The 20496-nt window shown below is 37.5% G+C and overlaps 1 protein-coding gene across 2 annotated transcripts; it reads left to right on the plus strand.

Annotated features, from left to right (window-relative positions):
• Nucleotides 1-1742: 1742 nt before the first annotated feature.
• Nucleotides 1743-20496, plus strand: frs3.S (fibroblast growth factor receptor substrate 3 S homeolog). Of its 2 annotated transcripts, none has more exons than XM_041583074.1 (7): nucleotides 1743-2614; nucleotides 3475-3615; nucleotides 6872-6951; nucleotides 7755-7941; nucleotides 12100-12261; nucleotides 14599-14750; nucleotides 15521-17517. In XM_041583074.1, exons 3-7 carry the CDS (start codon nucleotides 6892-6894, stop codon nucleotides 16511-16513), a joined length of 1554 nt encoding a protein of 517 aa, XP_041439008.1. In that variant the 5' UTR covers nucleotides 1743-2614; nucleotides 3475-3615; nucleotides 6872-6891; the 3' UTR covers nucleotides 16514-17517.

The following is a 20496-nucleotide window of genomic DNA, read 5'->3' on the forward strand; positions in this document are numbered from 1 at the left end:
ATTTAAAAGTTGCATAGAATTGGCCATTGTACTAAAATATGCCTTAGTGTTGAAAACATCTTAAAATAGCATTCACAGGAAAACCAGGCCATAATTTTCCTTTAAGATGACAAGTACTGCTTAGTCTGAGCTCTGTAATTGTTACTGTGAGCTCAGGAGAGGATTTAAAGAACTGAGCATTCTCAGGAGCCAACAGCCAAAGGAAATTCCTGCTTTTCCTAATTTGGAAAACCGGGTAGGCAGTTTTGACCTGGGCAGTCCAAAAAAGGGGCTGCATTCCAGATTGCCTAGGGCACTCAGTTGGCCTAGACCAGCACTGCATATAGTACTAACTGAGAAGTGTTATATTTTCCTAAACTGGGAGCCTGTCTGAGTAAATAGTAGGTAAAGGATCTATTGGAGCGTGAACAGACAGAGGCAATCAGTGGATGTATGATGGCAGAAAATGACCAGAGCCATTTTAATAATACTGAACCCCATCTTATAATATGATAAAACAGATACTACTGTTTTTTCTTACCTCTAGTTCCGGTCCAGTTTGGAGTAATGTTCTTAGTGACTTAGGGAAGGTATTGTAAGTAATGTATAAATGTTTGCAGATGACACAAAACTATGCAGCCCAATTATTTTCATCCAGGATGAGGCATCCTTATAGAAGGATCTTGACAAAATGGCATTCTGGGCAGCCAAGTGGCAGATGAGATTCTATGTTGATAAATGTAAAGTCATGCACCTGGGATGTAAAAATATCCAAACTGCCTATACTATCAATGGGAGTGCACTAGGCAAATCCATAATGGAAAAGTACCTTGGAGTCCTTGAACATAATAAGCTTGGCTGTAGCAATGCCAGTCAGCAACTGCAAGGGCAAAAAAGGTCTTGAGCTGTATCCATCTAGAATTTACTGTACACTTTTGGTCTCCAGTGCTCAAATGGGATATTATTGAATTGGAGAGGGTCCAGAGAAGAAAATACTTAGGTTTGTGCTACTGCCACATAACAAAAAGTGTCTATGGTACCACTCAACAAATAAGTATTAAATAAAGATACAAAAATATAGTAGAAAAAATAATAAAGGAGAAAACACTCACAGTTCACCTCAGTCCCAAGGTGCAAAGACCCAAACCACTGTATCCAAAAGGATGTGAGGATCTCCAAAAATAAAGAGGCAAATATAAAAAGTAGAAAAATTTATTAGGACATGAAGACCTAACGCAGGGTCCAGAGAAGGGCAACTAAGTTGGTTAAAATCTCAGCTATGAGGAAACACTGGCTGAGTTGGGGCTGTTTACTCTGAAGAACAGATGCTTAAGGGGGAGATATGATAACTATGTATAATTATATGAGGAACATATAATAATCTCTCTAATGCTTTAATTACCAGTAGGTCTTTCCAGCTGACACAAGGTCACCCATTTCGATTAGAAGAAAAGAGTTTCCGCCTAAATATTCAGAAGGGGTTTTTTTACAGTGAGAGCTGTGAAGATGTGGAATTCTCTCCCTGAATCAGTCATACAGGCTGATACATTAGATAGTTTTAAGAAGGGGGTTGGATGGCTGTTTAGCAAGGGAGTAGTGATGTGTGGGTCAAGAAATACTAAACCTGGGGCTGGTTTTCATTTATAGACCTGCCCTGCCGATGACATCACAAAAGGGACGGGGTGGGCAGGCGCGTGCCTATAAAACCAGAAACGGGAGGTCGCTAGCAGAGCACACAGAAGAGCTCAACCTGCCCGTGACTCATAGATGGAGCAGCGAGGTCGACTCGAACTTGCATGACCTGTGGGTAAGAGGCCGGCCTGCACATGGTTATGGAAGATAGCTCATAGTACAAGTGGATCCAGGGACTAGTTCGATTGCCATTTTGGAGTCAGGAAGGAATTTTTTTCCACCCAAGTCAATTGGAGAAGCATCACAAGGTTTTTCCTGCCTTCCTCTTGCTAGCTGTTGGACAGTATATATACTATAAACATAAAACGTTGACCTTGATGGACCTGTCGTTTTCAACCTAACTTTGTAACATCAGAAAAAAAAAGAAAATAGTAATTGAAAAAAGTCTTTATTCCAGATGAACTATCTAAGCACAATGAAAAAAAAAGTGTTGGGAAGTTAAAGTACTCTTATTGCGTTCTAAATTGGCAATTTTCTGTTTTTGGCTTTTATACTCCGTTTTAGTCAAATTTGGCAGAGTAAGCTCAAGCAATATCAATGACTTTTGGTTAGCAGCAACCAACGCTTAACATCTCATTTTTTATTCACTGACAAAAGCTGGAGCTACAAAGAAAATATAAAAATTTGTCTGTAAGCGGACGTTCGAAACCTGCTGTATTCCAGCAGCTCACCATTAACCAAAAACACCGTAACACTTCGTTACTCCCAAAAGGTGGAACGTCACTGCGCTTATATACGTGTAGCGGTGCCGTCACCGTCTCGCGAGATGAGACTTGTGACGTAGCGATTAGCTGTCCGGCAGGAGCCAAGGAGCTGGAAATTAACGGCGTTGCGGGACGTTTAAGCAGCGATCCGGGACTGCGGGCTGTTTTAAGAAAATCGGAACTGTCACGCGAAAAGCGCCATTGTTGGGCGAAATGGAGAATCCAGAGGCTTCCGATGGGTAATGATGACAGACTGCATCCTAAATATAAGAACCAATGGGCGAAAAACAAAATAAAGGAGAACACATGAAAATAAAATGGCAATACGTTTACGTTCAACTCAAACCAAATAAATAGGGTTTGAACTGTACATGTGTTTTGCACAATTTTAGCTTAAAACCGAATATTTACATTTCCTGTTTTAAAGGCCTAATGATTTAGAATTTTTGTTACCCCCCCCCCCTTATGAAATGACTGCTGTCAAAGACCAATAAGGGCTCATCACAGTGGGGAAAGTGCAACAAAAAATAGGTAAAAGAACTATGCATCGTGCAAACAATGACTCTGACGATCAAAGAAAGGCATGTTAAAGGCATGAATGGTGTCTTTTTTTTAAAGCTGCTTAGGGCACGTAATTTCCAATAAACTCACATAAAACTCCTGGAAATGCAAGGTGCATTCGGATCTATGTATTAAATGCATGTCTGAGGCAATGGCTCACATATCACTACATTCTGTCCCTTGCATTAGATGTGCTGTTAAAGTTGCAACCAACACAGGAGCTCTGCAGCTGCACCAGACTTGAGCTCAATATGTCGCATCAATTAATGCGAATAACTCTTGCCATTCTAATAGTGAATAACCCCTATAATTTGCTTTGCATAAAGTCCATTTATTTCCAATTGCTGCCTTTGCCTTTAATGTACAAGAAATGGAATTGAGGGAGATTAATTTTCGGTTAACAGGGTTCATAGTGAAATAGACTTTGTATCATTTAGTGTAACCTACTTAATGTGTTATGTGTAATTTTGTTATATTTGAAAATGAAAAGATTTATTAAATGCATATATTCAGTGCTTGTATGCTTTTCATTTTATAGGTGACACGCAGGGTGACAAATGTGCCATGGCATCATCACCGGCACTAAGACAACCAACACCAGGAAAGGATGTGGGAGCAAAGTAGGGCATGTAGCCCTTAAAATTCACACATCTGGTTTGTCATGAATGGCTAAACCAAGGTAATACAAATCTATAACAGAGATTTGGAAGAACTAAATTCTAAATAAAATATGCTCTGTTTTTGGTATGTCTAAACCTTTGTGTGCCAGACCCATCATTTTTAATTACCGATTTATCTTGAAAGCTTGCATTATTACATTTAGCATAGAGCCAACAAACTGTATCATGTTACAGAATAGTATGTATTTTTTAATATATATTTTTTAAAGTACACTGCATAAATACATTTTCTTTCAAGCACTCCTGTAGACAAAGCTTTACAGATTTTTTAACTATAGGGTCTGGTTTTTTTTCTTCTTGTTTATAGGGCTGGGGCTTGATGAGTTGGTGTGTGGTTACTGTAGTGATAGTGTTGCTTAGCTTGCACTTTCAGTTTTGAATTTATGTTGTTCTTGCTCTATCTGGTGACAGGATTGCTTGATTCTGTTGTATTTCCATCTTCTTTAGTAATTGTTAAATGTACAACACTGCATGCATTCGTAACGCTATGTAAAGAAAAATATACATCATTTATTTAGGTATTTGATACATTAGAAAGAATTAAGAAGGGATTGGATGGCTTTTCAGAAAGTGAGAAAAGAATTAATGAAAATAGCTCTTACTACAAAGTTGATGCAGGGGCAGGTCTGATTGCCATCTTAAGAGTCTTGAAAGATTTTACCTCTGAGGCAAATGGGAAAGGCTTCAGTTTTTTTTTTGTCTACCTCTGGATTAGTTGGCAAGTTTGCAGATTTCATAAACACAATAATCATAATATTGATGGAAGTGTTTTTTTCAACCTAACGGATTATTTTGGTAAACATTATCTTAAGAAATTCTGCATGTGCACTTATATCTTCATCTGGTTTCTGTTTAACCCTTCCCACTGCCACTGTACTTTGATAATTTGTGGTCATCCAGTTAAGACTCCAGTGCACAGATAACCCCCCTGCACAAAGGACTAGCTTCAGTCTACCTGTTTGCCCAGTTTAATTCAAGAATTAACAAAGTATATTTATCACAAGCCTTATTAATTGAATGCCTGTTGAAAAAGAGGAAATAGTTCTCATTTAAATGTTAATGACATGTTTAATGGCTATGATGTAATGTCCCAAGTGTTGAAGACAATAGTAACAAGGTTAACTAGAAGTTCCTGGCAGTGAAATATTCTAGACTTGTACAATATAGAACAACTTACTAATTTTGGTAGTACCTGATTGAAGAAACTTATCTAGACACTCCTCTAACATGTAATATCTTTATCTGAAATATTCAGTGCTACATTTCAAACGATCTCTAGAAGCAAACTTAGCAGAAGGACTATTTGTCATGAACATGACTTTAACTCGCGACAGATCAAAGTAAGCCCAAAAATCACCCTGGTAATGCCAAATATGGACTGGAGTGTTAATACATAAAGCAAAGTTCATACAAAATTGATGTTTGATGTGTTGGTGGAGTAGCTTGACTGGCTTCCCCAGAGCCCTGATCTCAACTCCACCGAACACTAGGGGGTTGAACTGAAACACCAACTGCAAGCCAGGCCCAATTGCTTTATATCACTGCCCTTCATTACTGATGCTCTTTAGACAGAAGGGTAGAAAATTCAACAGTAATGTTCTAACATCTAGTGTTAAGAGTAGCAGCTGCTATAAGACCAAAGGGTGGACCAACTTTGTATTACAAGAAAATGGTAATTCTCTGGAGGAGTGCCAATTATTTAGGAACCCTAGCTGAATTAAAAGGGAACTGTAGCCCAAGAAAATTATTACAAATTTTATTTTATCGCATTAGTCAAGCAAAATAAACGTTAATTACACTATATAATTTATTTGAATATTGTTCCTTCAGTCTGGGATTTCATAATTATAGCAAGCAGGCAGGAGCCATTTTGTGGACACTGTTATTAAGCCAAGCCTTGCATCATCTCAAAATCTTGTTTGTGCAGCAGAATGGAGGACCTGATATCCATTCCCATGCACTGGTTACAGAATTAAATGTTAGAGTGGGAGAGGGAATGTGGGGATTACAGTGACATCTAGGAAGTGCTGAATGGAAAGTAAAAGTAATTGCCTGCCCCGCCTCTATGCCTAAGGCATAGAGGAGGGGCAGTCAATATTTGATTGTCAGCTGAGATTTTTAAACAGTTTACAACAGCTATGAAAGCTTTAATAAAAAAAACAAATTTGGATTTCATGTTTGATTTGAAAAGGACTTTTATTATACAGCTTTTTATGTCAGGGTGACAGGTCCACTTTAAGTCACTAGCATACCTCCCAACTGTCCAGTTTTTAGAGGGACAGTCCCTCTTTTGACAGCTTAACCTACAGTCCTTTGTTAGTACTGGAAAGTCCAGTTTTTCTCTGCACTCTACAGCCAGAAAAGAAACAAAGTTGCTAACTTAATTGGCTTTTGGCAGAGAGCCCAGAACAGCCATTGCAGCTGATAAGATACTTTTGTAGCAATTTCAAGATAAGCAATTGTAACAATATAATATAACAGGTCCCTTGGGAAAAGTTAGACTCACAGCTTAAAGGGCAATTCACCTTCATTAGCAAAACTTAAATAACTTAAAAACAATGTCCAAACTTTCATAACCTGTCAGATTTTATATAATAAACATGGTAGGGGTCTGGCCTCAAAATGGGCATTGCCAAAAAATTTGCCGCGGCAACTTTTTTGTCCTTTTTATTTCCAAAATGTTGGGAGGTATGCACTAGTTCTGGCACTCTTCCTTGTAAGCAAAAAATTGCTCTGGCCAAAAGATCTTGCTATGTAGGCACTGCACAGCCATCTTGTCCCAGTATGCTTGTGCACTTTATTTTGCATATACAAGTCTTGTTACGTACAGTAGATTTCATGGTAATACAGGAAAGCAAAATTATCTGGACACTAAGTACCATGCTGTATCTAATTTGTTTTTCTACAGAGTGTGGGCAACATATGTATTCCCTTGTACTGTATTTCAGCTAATTTTTTTAAAGGTATTTTTACATTATGGAGGCACTTCAATTTATTTCAGTTTCTGCTTTAAAGTTTCATTATTTATACGTATTTCCATTTTTATAATATAATTGTTTTTAGTTATTGTGTTAATATAGCCCGTGGGCTTTAAAAATGTCAGGCCCTGCTAGGAGTCAGTGAGGTAGATCATCAGGCCTAATTGAACAGGAATGGATAAATCGGTAGGGCCTTTGTATTGGCCAGTTTTTCTGAGGTTTATTAAGCTGTTGTCTTGCATGTTAGATTCCAATTAATTATTTTTTCCTTAAGAAGTCACCTGATGTGCTGATATCATGGGAAGCTGCTGCAGTTGCCGAGATGGTCTCCCAGACAATCATCCCACAAAATTTAAGGTAAAAGTACCAGCTAAGATTCTGCTGAAATAGGTTGTAGACACAAATTATATTGTATAATAAGTTACTTTAATTTTTAATAACTTACCAGTATATAAAGTTATGGGACCTGTTATCCAGAATGCTCGGGACCTGGGTTTTTTTTAGGATAACGGATCGATCGATAATTTGGATCTTCATACCTTAAGATTACTAGAAAATGAAATAAACCAAATAATCTGGTTTTGCTTCCAATAATAACTAATAATATCTCTATTTGGATCAAGTACAAGGTACTATTTCTTTTATTACAGAGAAAAAGGAAATCATTTTTAAATTGTTTGATTATAATAAAGTCTATATCCTTTCTGTAATTCTGAACTTTCTGGATAAGGGATATTCGGATAACAGATCCCATACCTATATATTTCACACATTCTTAAACAATTTTAACAGATTGTATAGCTACACATAAATGCAATTGCTATTAAGTTATTTTAGTTATTCTTTATGCTGGTTCTGACTTCATCACTGATAAAGTGTTGCAATAGTCGGTGGAACATGTAGTCAGATCTAGAAAGCAGTGAACTAGCAAGGTACAGAAAGATACTACTTTAAGCAAGTAAATTACTTTAAAATAATTAAACATTGTTTAATCAATGTATATTGGAAAAATGTTGTACATGTATGGGATCCTATACAACATTGAGATGAAATTGAGTTTTCATTTAGACAAAAAGCTGAAGTTGATAGACGTGTGCTTTTTGCAACTTCACACCTTATGTTACTATGTTGCATAACTATAAGTTATTTTGTCTTGACAGGTCACCAATGTGGATGATGAGGGAACAGAGTTGGGTTCAGGGGTCATGGAACTAACACAAACTGAACTTGTCCTTCACACCCGAAAGCGTGATGCTGTGAGATGGCCATACCTCTGTTTACGGCGTTATGGATATGACTCTAACCTCTTTTCCTTTGAAAGTGGGAGAAGGTGCCAGACTGGTCAAGGTATGTTTTTTTAAATAAAATTAAGAGCATTAAATGCCTACACCCCACATGATATGCAAATTAAATATGACAGTGGTTTTTAGGACTAAACATAACCTACTGCAAACAAATTTACATACCCATGCAATATTGCATAGATTGACCTTGAATGTATCAAGCATTGGTAGAGGGGAAAAGAGAATACTAAAGAATGTATAAAGTATAACATTTACATAACCCATTGTTAGGATGTAGTTTGCCTTTTTCATGTTAACTCTGGGGTTATCAGACAGGTCATGCCCCATCATTGCACTCAACTTGGAAATGTGTTCCTGGGTCACTGATGACATGGGCACCTAAAAGAAAAAACCTGTGTGTTTGTGCTGCCACAACAAAAAGTTAGAGCACAGGTGTAGAGCCCAAGCCACAAAAAGGCAGAAAGTGGGGCCTTCAAACAAAACAGATCACAATTTTTTATTAGAATATTGAAGCAACACTATTGTTGATGGAAGTGTGGAATTTAAAAATGCTTTCTGGATACAAAAATATTGATCGGGGCTTTCCATGTCCGGAAGAGCACAAATACTTTTTTACATCTCTGTAATTTTAGGGCCGGAATAAGTGTTAGACAACAGAGACACCTGTCTAGTGTACAGTGAGGTGGGGGAAGTGATCAGTAAGGTTTCCTGGGCCTTAGATGGCAATGCAACTTGACCCGGCACTCATCTGTATTAGCATGATATTCTTGTTTTTTTTTTTTTACTCTAAAGTACTTCAGTCACTGAACACTCCAGCAGTGTAAAATGTATTGCTTTTAATACATACAGTAACAAAAAAAACACATAAAGAAAAGAATAGGTGGAAATGGGCGGTTCATTGCTTTTTTTTTTTTTTTTTTTTTTTTACATACTGTTATCCATAAAAGTCACAATGAAAAATAGCATTGCAGTGGTACATAACCGTAAAATATTGGTCTTAAGGTGGCCATAGACGCAAAGATCCGATTGTACGACTCAACGTACGATCGGACTTTCCCATCTCCCGACCCTCCACTAACTATTCAGATCAAAGTCTTACCATTTCGATCAAATAAAGTAGTAAAAGAACAGATCAGCCAATGTTCTACCTCTGACGATAGTTATGTCTGACAAAGCTAGTGACAGTCTCCCACTGAAAATCGTACGATCGCCAATACATGCAGAGATATTATCGGCAGGCGACCGAAATTTTCTAACCTGTCCGATTGACCAAACGACCAATCTCCGCTGGACGAAAAATGATAGTACGATCGGATCGTTGCGTCTATGGCCAGCTTAAGTGTGGGGTGTCCAGCCAGCCTTGCCAAACCTGGTCAAATTTATCAGTTATACCCTTTTGTATGTTTACTAATTGTGCCAGGATGAGATGCTCCCGCAGAAGGTATTTACAATAGTAGTAGGAGGGTCATCTGAAAGCCATTTAAGAGCAGTACATTTACGTGCTAAAAACAGTGATTCTTGTATTGGTGTTAGTGTGTGATGAGATTTAGTAAGGTGCATTATCACCCCTAGTAGACATGTTTTAGGGGATATTTGAACTGGGATTGTGGTGGCCACAGATAATCTGCAGACCTTACACCAGAATTGGGCAACTGCAGGGCAACTCTACACAAGATTTAAGAAATTCGAACCTGGTGACTGCCATTTAGGACAGTTATCATTAGACTGCATGTTGGTTTTTCACATACGAACAGAGGTAATATAGGCCTGGTGTAGGATGAGTATTTGGGTGAACCTACTCGTGGCGTTGAATGAAGCAAAGCTAGAAGCTTCTAGGGCTTCTTCCCAGTCCTCAACATCTAAGTCTGGGATACAGAGTTCCCATTTGTTTCCTTACTTACAGTGTGTTTTCTATTTTTAAGTAGACTGGTGTAGATCCATGAGAGAAGTAGTCCAGTATGTTTTCCACTAGTGACTTACCCAAGGAGGTACAGGCTCTCGACCCCAGCAGGCGCCTAGTATATTTATGCATCCGATACCAATGGCATATTGCATTGGTATCGGAGTCCAATTTTGAAAACACTTTCTTGGGTATATGGGGAGTTTTAAAATATATAACAGTTGTAGCAAAAAAATAATTTTACATATAGCCAATGATGGGCGAATTTGACCCGTTTCGTTTCCCCAAAAATTCGCCGCCGGCGAAATGTCGCAGACGCCCATTAAAGTCTATGGGCATCAAAAAAAATTTGTCGCGCGGCGAAATTATTTTGTCGCGCGTCTTTTTTTTTTTGACGCACGTCTCCATACAAGTCTATGGGCGTCATTTTTTTGGCGAAACGAGGCGAAAAAATTCGCCCATCCCTACATATAGCCACTCTGCCCGGGAATGTTAAGGGAAGTACTTTCCACGTTTTCATCTGAGTAGAGATTTTCTTTAGAATAGGGTGCAGGTTATTCCTCAGATATTGCCTGTGGTTTTTTAGAAAAAGGAAATTCCCAGATATTGAAACTCACTAACCCACTGAATTGGCTCATCAGGCAACTAATAGTATGGGTCCGTATGGGGAGTAAACCCGAGAATCTCCCAAATGTATTTACCATCTGGAGGAGCTTTCCCAAAGATTCTGCTGAGATTTCCTCATCTGACGTGATAATATTCGTCAACACTTCTATGGCCAGTGCAAATAACTCAGGGAACAGGGGGCAGCCCTGCCTAGTACTTCTTTCAAGCAAAAACAATTCAGAGACTGTGGTATTTGTGGGAGCCCTTTTTAAATATGTGTTAATAATATACTAATAATAAATAACTCCTATTTCACTTAAATATATAAAATACTAAATTAGTGGAAGACTTGACCAATTGATTAGATTACACAGTGTGGTTCTTACCATTCATGTAACGGTTTAGTATGCAATAATTTTAGAGACACAATCTGAACAGTCTATTAATTGGCAAGTCATACTGTGAGCAGTGCTTTCTCTGATGAGGAAACATTTATTTTCCTTGCCATTACCGTTGGTCAGATTTCTGAAAATGGGTTTTCTCACCAATAACTTCAGCAAACCTCTACAAGGATCTGAGTAACTCTTCATGTATTAAACACAAAATTCTACCTAATCGGCCTAACTGCAAGTTAATAGAGAGGAAGGCAAAAAGATAGGCATACACCAAATTAACTAGTTTGGGATAAAGCCGAATACTAATCCAGATAAGAATTCCTAATTTGCATATGTAAAGTAGGGGCAGGAAGTGTCGAAAGTGAACCATGCAAGCAGCATGTGATTAAAAATCTTTACTTCCAGGTAGGCTCAAGGATTTGGCCAAATCCTGCTGAAAAGGGCAGAATCCTGGCCAAATACGGAACCAAATCCTATATTTGGTGCATCCCTACAATAAAACCCCAACTACAGCCTCTCCAATTTGAAAAAATTCCCTCCTGCCACCAAGATGGTAATCCGACCTGCCCATGGATTAGTTGTGTACCAATAGCTATTTTTAATGACCCATTATTTTCTTGGTAAAAAGCCATTCAACCCATTGTTGAAGCTATCATTTTACGCTGGTGCAATAAATTCTAGGGATGCACCGAATCAGTATTCGGTTCGGGATTCGGACAGGATTCGGCCTTTTTCAGCAGGATTCGGATTCGCCCGAATCCTTCTGCCCGGCCGAACTGAATCCGAATCCTAATTTGCATATGCCAAATTGTTTTTGCATATGCAAATTAGGGGTGGGGAGGGAAATCTAATGACTTTGTCACAAAACAAGGAAGTAAAAAATGTTTTTTTTGCATATGCAAATTTGGATTCGGTTTGGTATTCGGCCGAATCTTTAATAGTGGATTCAGTGCTTCCTTAATAAGTTCATTATATGACATATGCCATTTTTACCCATATTCATTTTTAGGGTTTAATTATAAGAAAATTAGCCACATTCATAGATGGAAGTTAGGTTGAGTTTGTTTCTGGTAAAATATGAGAAAAAAAAGTTTTAATGACCCTCTAAATATCATCTACCACTTTTGCCGCCTAGATTGCCACTTTGTCAATCAATGGCATTTCAGGCCGCAGAGTTTTGTGTCATCTGCAAACACAACAATTAGAATACCCTCCCCATAGTCATTAATTAACAAAATATGTTCTGTATTGGGTCTGATTTCTATTAAAGTCTCTAAATTTGTATTTTTTCATTCTCCAGGGATCTTTGCGTTCAAGTGCTCAAGAGCAGAAGAAATCTTCAACTTGCTGCAGGAGCTAATGCAGCGAAACAGCATCAGTGTTGTGGAAGAGCCTGTAATTATTACCAGAACTGGTCACCCTGGGGAGATGGATCTATTGCGTACCCCGCAGGCCCCAGGAGGTATATTAAGACATATTGGCCTATCACGGAAAATATATCCTGGGCACCTCTGTACAAATTGTTTTAAAAGTGCACTATACCTGTTTGTTTTTATTTTCTACTATACCTTTGTGTGTTTGTGGCTTTTGTGTCTTGTATAATCTTCTAATCTTTTTATGCTGCTTGGCCACAGTCCATTTAAAAGAAGCAATAAGTCAATGATGTTACTGGGGGTTTGGTCACCTAAATGAGTCATAGATAGATGTCTCCAAAACAGGCACAACTCCCTAGGTTTTCTATTTACCACTAAAGGCTGATTTAAAAAATCTAATCCACTTTAAAGGTCAACAACCCCTTTAACATGTACATTATGCTTTTTTTTTTTTTTTTGAAAATGCTCTGAAATGTTTGAAATGTTTTGTAGTTGGAATCAGAATCATACTATTCTGCAAACTTGGAAAGAGGTTCTTTCATTAAAGACTGTTGATTGACAAGGATACTGGACAAGGAAAATGAGGATTTAACTAGTGCATGTTTCCTCCATCTGACTGTATTTTCTTTGTAGTAGCTTCCCATAAAGCCACTCCCTGCACAAAGTGTTTTCAGGGTGCTAAAAATATGTGGTCCAGTGTGAGAGATGGCTAGAGCAAGACATTGGGAGAATGAGTTAGCTCTCCAATAAGGATGGAGTAGATTTGTAGGAGGACAGATACTTTTAAACAGACCGTGCTTGACAGAGATTGTTCATCAGTTATTGCACCAGTGCAGCATATGGTTCCTATTGCATTCACACACTTTGGCCAAATTTATGAAGAGACCGTGAATTTGCCAGCATGTTATTTTTTTGAGGAAGCTCGAATTCCCGGGCAGAGAAAACAAACAGCAAGTGATGCATGGTAGGACTTCTATTAATTAATGATTAATCATTTTGCACATTGAAGTAATTAGTTACCAGGTAACTGCCAATTAATGTGCTTGTTTTTTCCATTCTGTCATAGTATCTAAGTATAGATATCTTGTATCAAATTATTCTTGCACCCAGAAAATTGTCTAATGTGCAGCAAAGTGCTCTGAGGCCTAGTGCCTTAAACTGTGAAAACTCAAACTGGTGCAAAATTTGACAACAACAAAAATAAAGTATTTTTGGATAGTAGAAAATCAAGCGTAGCTCATTAGCCTTGTTTATTTGGGATTTAGTACTATCACTGGTGTTTGGCAAATATTTTTCCCAATATTAATGTGGTACATTCCTTGTATAACACATATTTATCTTAATGTAATGTTAAATGGAAATAACTGAAAAATACTGTTGAATAGATTGCAAATGGAAGCCTTACAGATATTGGATGCATTTTTCCAGAATACTTGGAACCTGTAGTCTTCAGAATAATGGAAATGTTGTCTGTCACTGCCATCTGGTGGAAAACCTCATTGACTGGCAAAGGGGCATGCTACTGCTTTTGATGTTATTAAGCACAATAAAAACACATTTTGGTGTGGATATATGCTGTCACTTGGTGTGCATCAGCTAGGGTGCTTTACATTTAATTAGGGATGCACCGAATCCACTATTTTGGATTAGGCTGAAGCCTTCGTGAAAGATTCAGGTGAATACCAAATCTGAACCCTAAATTGCATATGTAAATTAGGGGTGGGAAAGGGAAAACATTTTTTACTTCCTTGTTTTGTGACGAAAATTAACGCAGTTATCCTCCCTCCCCCTGCTGATTCCTGGCCAATCCCGAACCGAATCCTGGATTCGGTGCATCCCTACATTTATTTAACATCAGAAGCAGTGCCAGGTGGATCCCATTTTTTGACTACTGCCATTTTTTTGCAGGACAGCAGTGGAAGTCAAAAAGTCATTTTGACAATAGACTTATGGGGACATGAATTAGAAGGTACTACCTAATTATTAGAGAGAAGATGTAAGTTTGTCAAAAATGAAATAGTAATCTATAGACTTCTGCTTTTCCAATTAAAGGGCTCCTGGATCATAAATGTAATACCTATACTAGAAGCAAGTACATTTTTCTTAAAAAAGGTGACCTGTTGGGCACATTGCAATTTTATAGGCAGCCAGGGTGGGCAAGTTGAAATGTCTCCAAGTAATGGCATAACACTGCCTTAAATAATAGTATTAAAGCATTGCTGGTATAATAGAAGTAGTAAATGTAATGCTGCATCTAAGCTAAAGTGTGTGTGTGAGTGTGTGTGTATTGCTTGAGATCCTCTATTTTATTGTTTACCTGTACCAGTGTCATGCTGTACTGGTATTTTTTAATGCCTATTACAATTTCTGTTAAATAGTTTTTCCAGTTATACTTCATTCTAAACATTCCTTCCTTATTTCTGTAGGTTTGGGGTATACAGGGTTCCCCAATGGATTCCATAGTTTTTCTCATGATGGGCCCAACTACCCATCTGCTCGTCATCCGTCAATGGGAACAGTAAGACATCCTTCTGTTGGGGAGGAGGCAGGTCATCGCTTGATGACACCGGAGGATCAGGTGTGTGTTCTTTTTCTGACATGTTATGTATTTCTAGGTGTTTTTACGGCAGCATTTTGTAAGATTAACATTTTGTTGAGATCTCTATTCTTTCCCCCAAATTATTCCCCAGTCATGTACTCAATGTACATGACAAAACCAAGTGTCAACTGTGTTGCACTCCATGCGAACAATATGTGCTCTCTTTTTGGTATTATTTCCATACGTGAAGGTTTCGTTTACTTTGAGATTTTCCTAAATTTTCCAAATCTTTTTATTTAATTTATGTAAAAAAACTATTCATTTTGAAATCCATGTCTCTTGAGAACACCAGTACAACATATGTATAGTTTTATGGAGAGTTTTTTTTTATAACAAACCCTGAGCAGAAGAATATTATCATCATCTCAAAGTTTGAAATATACAGCAATACAAATTTTATTTGAAAAAAAAAAATCACATAGTTAAACCACTGGGCAAAATCCAACTTTCAATAGGGTTGCTCTGCAATGAAAAATTTATGGATACAAGCAAGCAATAAACAGAAATTCTCTTTAACACAATCACATTGATAAACATGCAATAATCTCCAAAATGAATTCACAGTGTGACTTGCATTAATGCATAAAGCTCACATTTATGACAATACAATATGACTTTTCTCGGTTCATTTTGGGAACCACAGATGTAGTGATTTTTGGGGTTTATTGTTACAGATATTTAACATACAACCTTATTACTAAAAAAAAAATAATTCTGTAATGCATCTCTTCCTTTTTCTCTTCTAACAGTCTCACACATATGTGAATACAGCCAGTGGAGGGGAAGAAGAAGTGGGAAGCCGTCATTGTATGCATTCCTTGCCTGAGGCGCATGCGCCATACCATGACCCACCAAGACACAGGCTTGGTCCAAGCTGTTCCATGGAAGAAAGGAACCCCCAGGTGTATCTTCAACCAGGAGAAGTAAAGTTTGTTCTGGGACCAGCTCCTGCTTATAGGCGAATGCCAATGAGGGGAGACAGCTTCTGTCAACATCACAGGGATTGCCAGGGCCATATTTGCAGTGTTGAGAGAGAGCCTTTGCCACTTCATAACAATAATAATGAGTGTAAAGATCAGTGGCGCACACAAAAGTGTGCCTATGAGAACATCAATGGCTTAATGCCACCAGGAAGTATAGCTCTACGACGGGGGGGCACCAATAGGGGCCTGAAACTGTCAGCCGATGGAGTACCCTTTAGCAGCTGCTCTCATCGGAGGACAGCAATGCTACATTATGAGAATCTGCCACCACTCCCACCTGTGTGGGAGTGCCAGTCTCTGCACCAGGATGAAGAGGAGGAGGATGATGAAGAGGAGGACTCAGCTGATGCTATGACACCTTCACTCAATAGCTACCATGATGATCCTGTGCAAAACTACATGAATGCTGAGAGAACAACAGCATGTGGAGGTTACCACCACCATCACCGGCCAGACTGCCAACCCCGGCGTAGCTGCCCATCGAATGTGTTTAACTTTGACTTCCGAAGACCACATAATGAGCAGAGGCAACTTAACTACATTCAGGTGGAACTAGAAGGGAAGAATGAAGGGAAAGCAGGTCCAATCCCACAGATCACTTGCACCCTGGCTCCGAATCACCAAGTCCGCCGTGCTGACTCTTATGCTGTTATCGACCTGAAAAAGACAGCAGCCATGTCTAGCCTGCAGAGAGCACTGCCACGGGATGATGGCACCTCAAGAAAAACCAGACACAACAGTACAGACTTGCCTCTGTAACAGCGGTGTATCCATTGCTCTCTTTGCCTTTATCTTTTCAAAAGCCATCTGTGCTGCTTTATTTTGGCTTTTCTCTCTTCTTGTGTGCGTGCATCCTGGTCTTTTGTATCCCACTACTTCTACGTATATAACATCACTCCTGAGAGAAGTATTTCTGTTTTTAAGAATGTTAAATTTAGCATCTTGGGCAATTGGGACGATGTTTTAGTAAAAACAAAAGCACTCCTTGCTCCAGCGGCGCTGCAAGGACCAGGAAGGCATTAAAGGTGACTGTAACTTCATCCATCTGGAAATGCTGTTTTGGGTCAAATCTCAGTGTTTTTATTTTTTTTATTTTTACGTATTTATTTTTTTACTGTTGCTTTTGTAGACTTGAGACATTTTCTCATTTGCTGATTTATTTATTGATTTAACTTATTTTTCTATTTATTTTTGTAAACATTCCATGCCGTTTTGTGCCGTTGGAATAACACTGCCTAGTCTCGCAATGCCTGACGGTCGTTACTCTCGACTGATGTGCATTACTGGTTAGATCCTTGTACCTCTTTTGATGTCATTTGGACATTGGCATGTTACAAACAATTGAACTGTAAATACCCAGTTATTGCATTTTGCAGTTGTTATGTATAGGTGCTAAAAATAAGAAAATATGAACTTTAAAAGATTATCTAAATTATATATCTATATATACACACAAAACAGAAAAACAACCAATGTAAGATGTGAAGGACTTAACACAGATTATAAGGAAGCCCCATATTTTCTGTACTTATTACTTGAATTAAAAGTGCCAAATATTTCTACCTGTGCCATGTAAAAATTTAATTTATGTAATTGTTGTAATTTGATTCCCTTTATACTTTGTGTATGCTTTACAGTGCTTTATTAAAATGTATGTAACATACACACAAGAACTGCTGCAAGGTCCATCTGCAATGGTGCAGCTCTGCTTTCTTGACTTTACAAGTCTGTGCTGCGTCTTTTGCCTTGTTCTATATATATATATATATATATATATATATATATATATATATATATATATAATATATATATATATATATATATATATATATATATATATATATATATATAAAGTAAGTGCTTCTTGGACACTTCCAGAAGCTTATACGGCATTATACAACATTTAACAGTGTTGGTAGTATATAAGAAGTCTATTGAGTTTCATGTCAAATGAATTGGGTTATGAAAAAAAATTGCAGTTAATGCTTTTGTGACTCATTTGTACAGCATTGTCCATTTGTCTTGTCCACTTTTGGATATACATGCATATTTACAAGTTGCAGACACTGTATGTTTTGGAAGGTTGTGTATTTTTCATGTGCACCATAAAAGGAAGAGGGTGAATTCTGCCCATGGGGCACTAGCTCCGGGCTTCTGTCAGCACTATACCATCAGCTTCTATGACAGACAAACCTAATCTTCTGCTTGATGATTGCTAATGACCCCTAAGCGTAGTCTTTCAACAACTGCCCAGAACATAGTAAGCATGTGAATGTGATTAAAAGTTCCAAGGTGGTTACCTCTTATGGACAACTTTAAAGACATGGGGCTGTTAAACCCTACTAAAATACAAAAATAGCTAAATACATGTCCCATGTTTGCAAACGAATAAAGTATAATTGGTTAACCTTAAAGTCTTCAAACAATTACTTTTTGTTGTCACACCATTCGATCAATAGGAGTTATGATTTCCTACTTTGGTAAATCGTGGTTCTACCTTTATTCTTGAAACAAATTCTGAAGAGTTTTAATACTCAGAGAAAACAATGTGTTTTTTCCATTGGAGACTATAACCTTTTGAGTGGCAGCTTTGATGGCAGTGATTGGCACCACACATTGCATGGGGAGGACAAAAGCACTTTAAAATGTAGAATCTAAGCATCTTTCTGAACACAATCTCTCTGGGAAATATTTTCTCTTAATATTAAAACTAGTATCTGTATCTGCAGGCAGTTTTTACTTATGCATTTTAGTCCAAAGTAGGTGTATAGTGTGGTGGTAATGTATTTTGTGGGAACAAGATCTAGTTTCAGTTGCATCTATTTTGTTATAAATTCACTTTTTATAGCCGCCTCTAAAATAGAAAAGGTTTTGCCAGTGTGTGTTTCAAATAGATGTCTCCCTTTTTTCAACAAATTTGTTGTATAGTTTAACAAATCATGTGCATAACTAACTAAAATTTGCATGAATACATACATATCCTGTTTTCATTTTGCTCTGCAAGATAAACTAGTTAAGTGACTTATCTGTATGGCAGACATGCCTGCATGACGTATATAAAGGTCTTTGCCAAACAAAACGTTAGTGCACAATGCGTATCTTTTATTATAAAGGGACTATGAATGTATACACAGGTGCACAGACACTATAATAATAATAATGCTATTAATATACTATTTTCACCTACAGATATTCAAGCTATGTCTAAAATGTATCTCTAGCTTTGACAGTGTTTTATTTTTCCAACTGTATATAGTTCAATTTTTTCCCTTTGAGCAGAATTTTTAAGAAAAAAATAATCTTGGTTGGGATCAAGTACAAAGTTCTGTTTTATTGTTACAGAGAAAAGGGAAATCTTTTTTTTTTTTTTTAAATTGGGTTATTTGGTTAAAATGGAGTTTATTGGAGACGGCCATAATTCGGAGCTTTCTGGATAACGGGTTTCTGGATAAGTGATCCCATACCTGTAGTATAACCGTTCACAGTGCATCCAAACATTTTATATCTAGGACATCTGATTTGTTCAAGAATTATTTAAAAAATAGATGCAATTTAAAAAACCATTGTTCCATACATCTGCTGAAACACTAATGAGCTTGATTGGGCCAGATACAAGCATCCCTATTTTCTGTAGGCAATACTCCTACAAGACAGGATTTGCATCTTCATCACCTGTGCAGCTTTCCTCACTCTGATGTCTGAATCATCCATCCTTAGAGGGGGATTTTACTGTAAATGCTAATAGTTTCGTTTTGATTTATTTATTTTAACTTCAAAGAGATTTAAAAAGCAAAGTAAGGTGCATTATATTCCTGAAGCTTTGCATACTAACAATAAAATTTTAAGGCCTGATTTGCAAAAGTGACAAATTGAATGCAATTAATCATACATTTTAGGTCTTTTATACCCTACTGCATGGTTTACATGGGCTTTGTATTCTGTACCATAGCATGCAAGTGGTACTCTGCATAAGCTGTGCTTATAATTTGTAATGTAACTTTTGTAAACCAGGCCTAACCAGAAGTGAATCCATCATAGCATGTATATTTGATCAACAGCAGTTTTGAGCCCATCGAAAAGTATATGCCATTTTGAGACTACATGTAAATAGCCTTTGTGGTGATAATAATACACTGCTAAGTCCAGAACACAAACTGGATATAGTAAGGAATGCGTGCAATGTAATCTTAATGAAAGAACTTTTAGAGGAAAAGCAGCAGAAAAATGTTACTACAAGGGTTAGCTATGAAAACAGATATGACTGACAGAACAAGACAAAGATGCAAGCACAAGAACTTAAACATATATACAGCAAATATTGCTTGCTGAAGATAATGTTACTTCGCACTGTCCATTGTTTGCAGTCACGCAATATTGTAAATTCATTTACTCTTCAAATAAAAATGTATCCTTTGGTTATAATTTTCTTGCAGTCATGTGCATTGGGTAATGTCCTCTGGGCCTTCCCAGAAAAATTCTGTGACTCTGTTGTAATTATCTGTGATTGTGTGTTTTAGATATATTGAATATTACTGACACAGGCAGAGATGAGATCTGACACTCTTCCTGTTCAAAGTCCATTTTAAGGCTCACTGTGGAAACTTTTTCATTCCATTCCTGTTTATATTCAATTTATGAAGTAATTAATGCAGAGTACAACTGACCAGTGATTTTGAACTAAAGAAAGCTAATGTCTTATTGTGTACTTGGATTGTATAAAGAATAAAGAGATGTCGAAATAA

Source organism: Xenopus laevis, chromosome 2S, assembly GCF_017654675.1.
Source record: "Xenopus laevis strain J_2021 chromosome 2S, Xenopus_laevis_v10.1, whole genome shotgun sequence".
In the NCBI taxonomy this organism is placed as follows: Eukaryota; Metazoa; Chordata; class Amphibia; order Anura; family Pipidae; genus Xenopus; species Xenopus laevis.

Coding starts and splice junctions, on each gene's coding strand:
- frs3.S (XM_041583074.1), top strand. CDS start 6,892: ATGGGAAGCTGCTGCAGTTGCCGAGATGGTCTCCCAGACAATCATCCC. Junction 6,952..7,754: donor ATCATCCCACAAAATTTAAG/GTAAAAGTACCA, acceptor TTGTCTTGACAG/GTCACCAATGTGGATGATGA. Junction 14,751..15,520: donor TGATGACACCGGAGGATCAG/GTGTGTGTTCTT, acceptor CTCTTCTAACAG/TCTCACACATATGTGAATAC.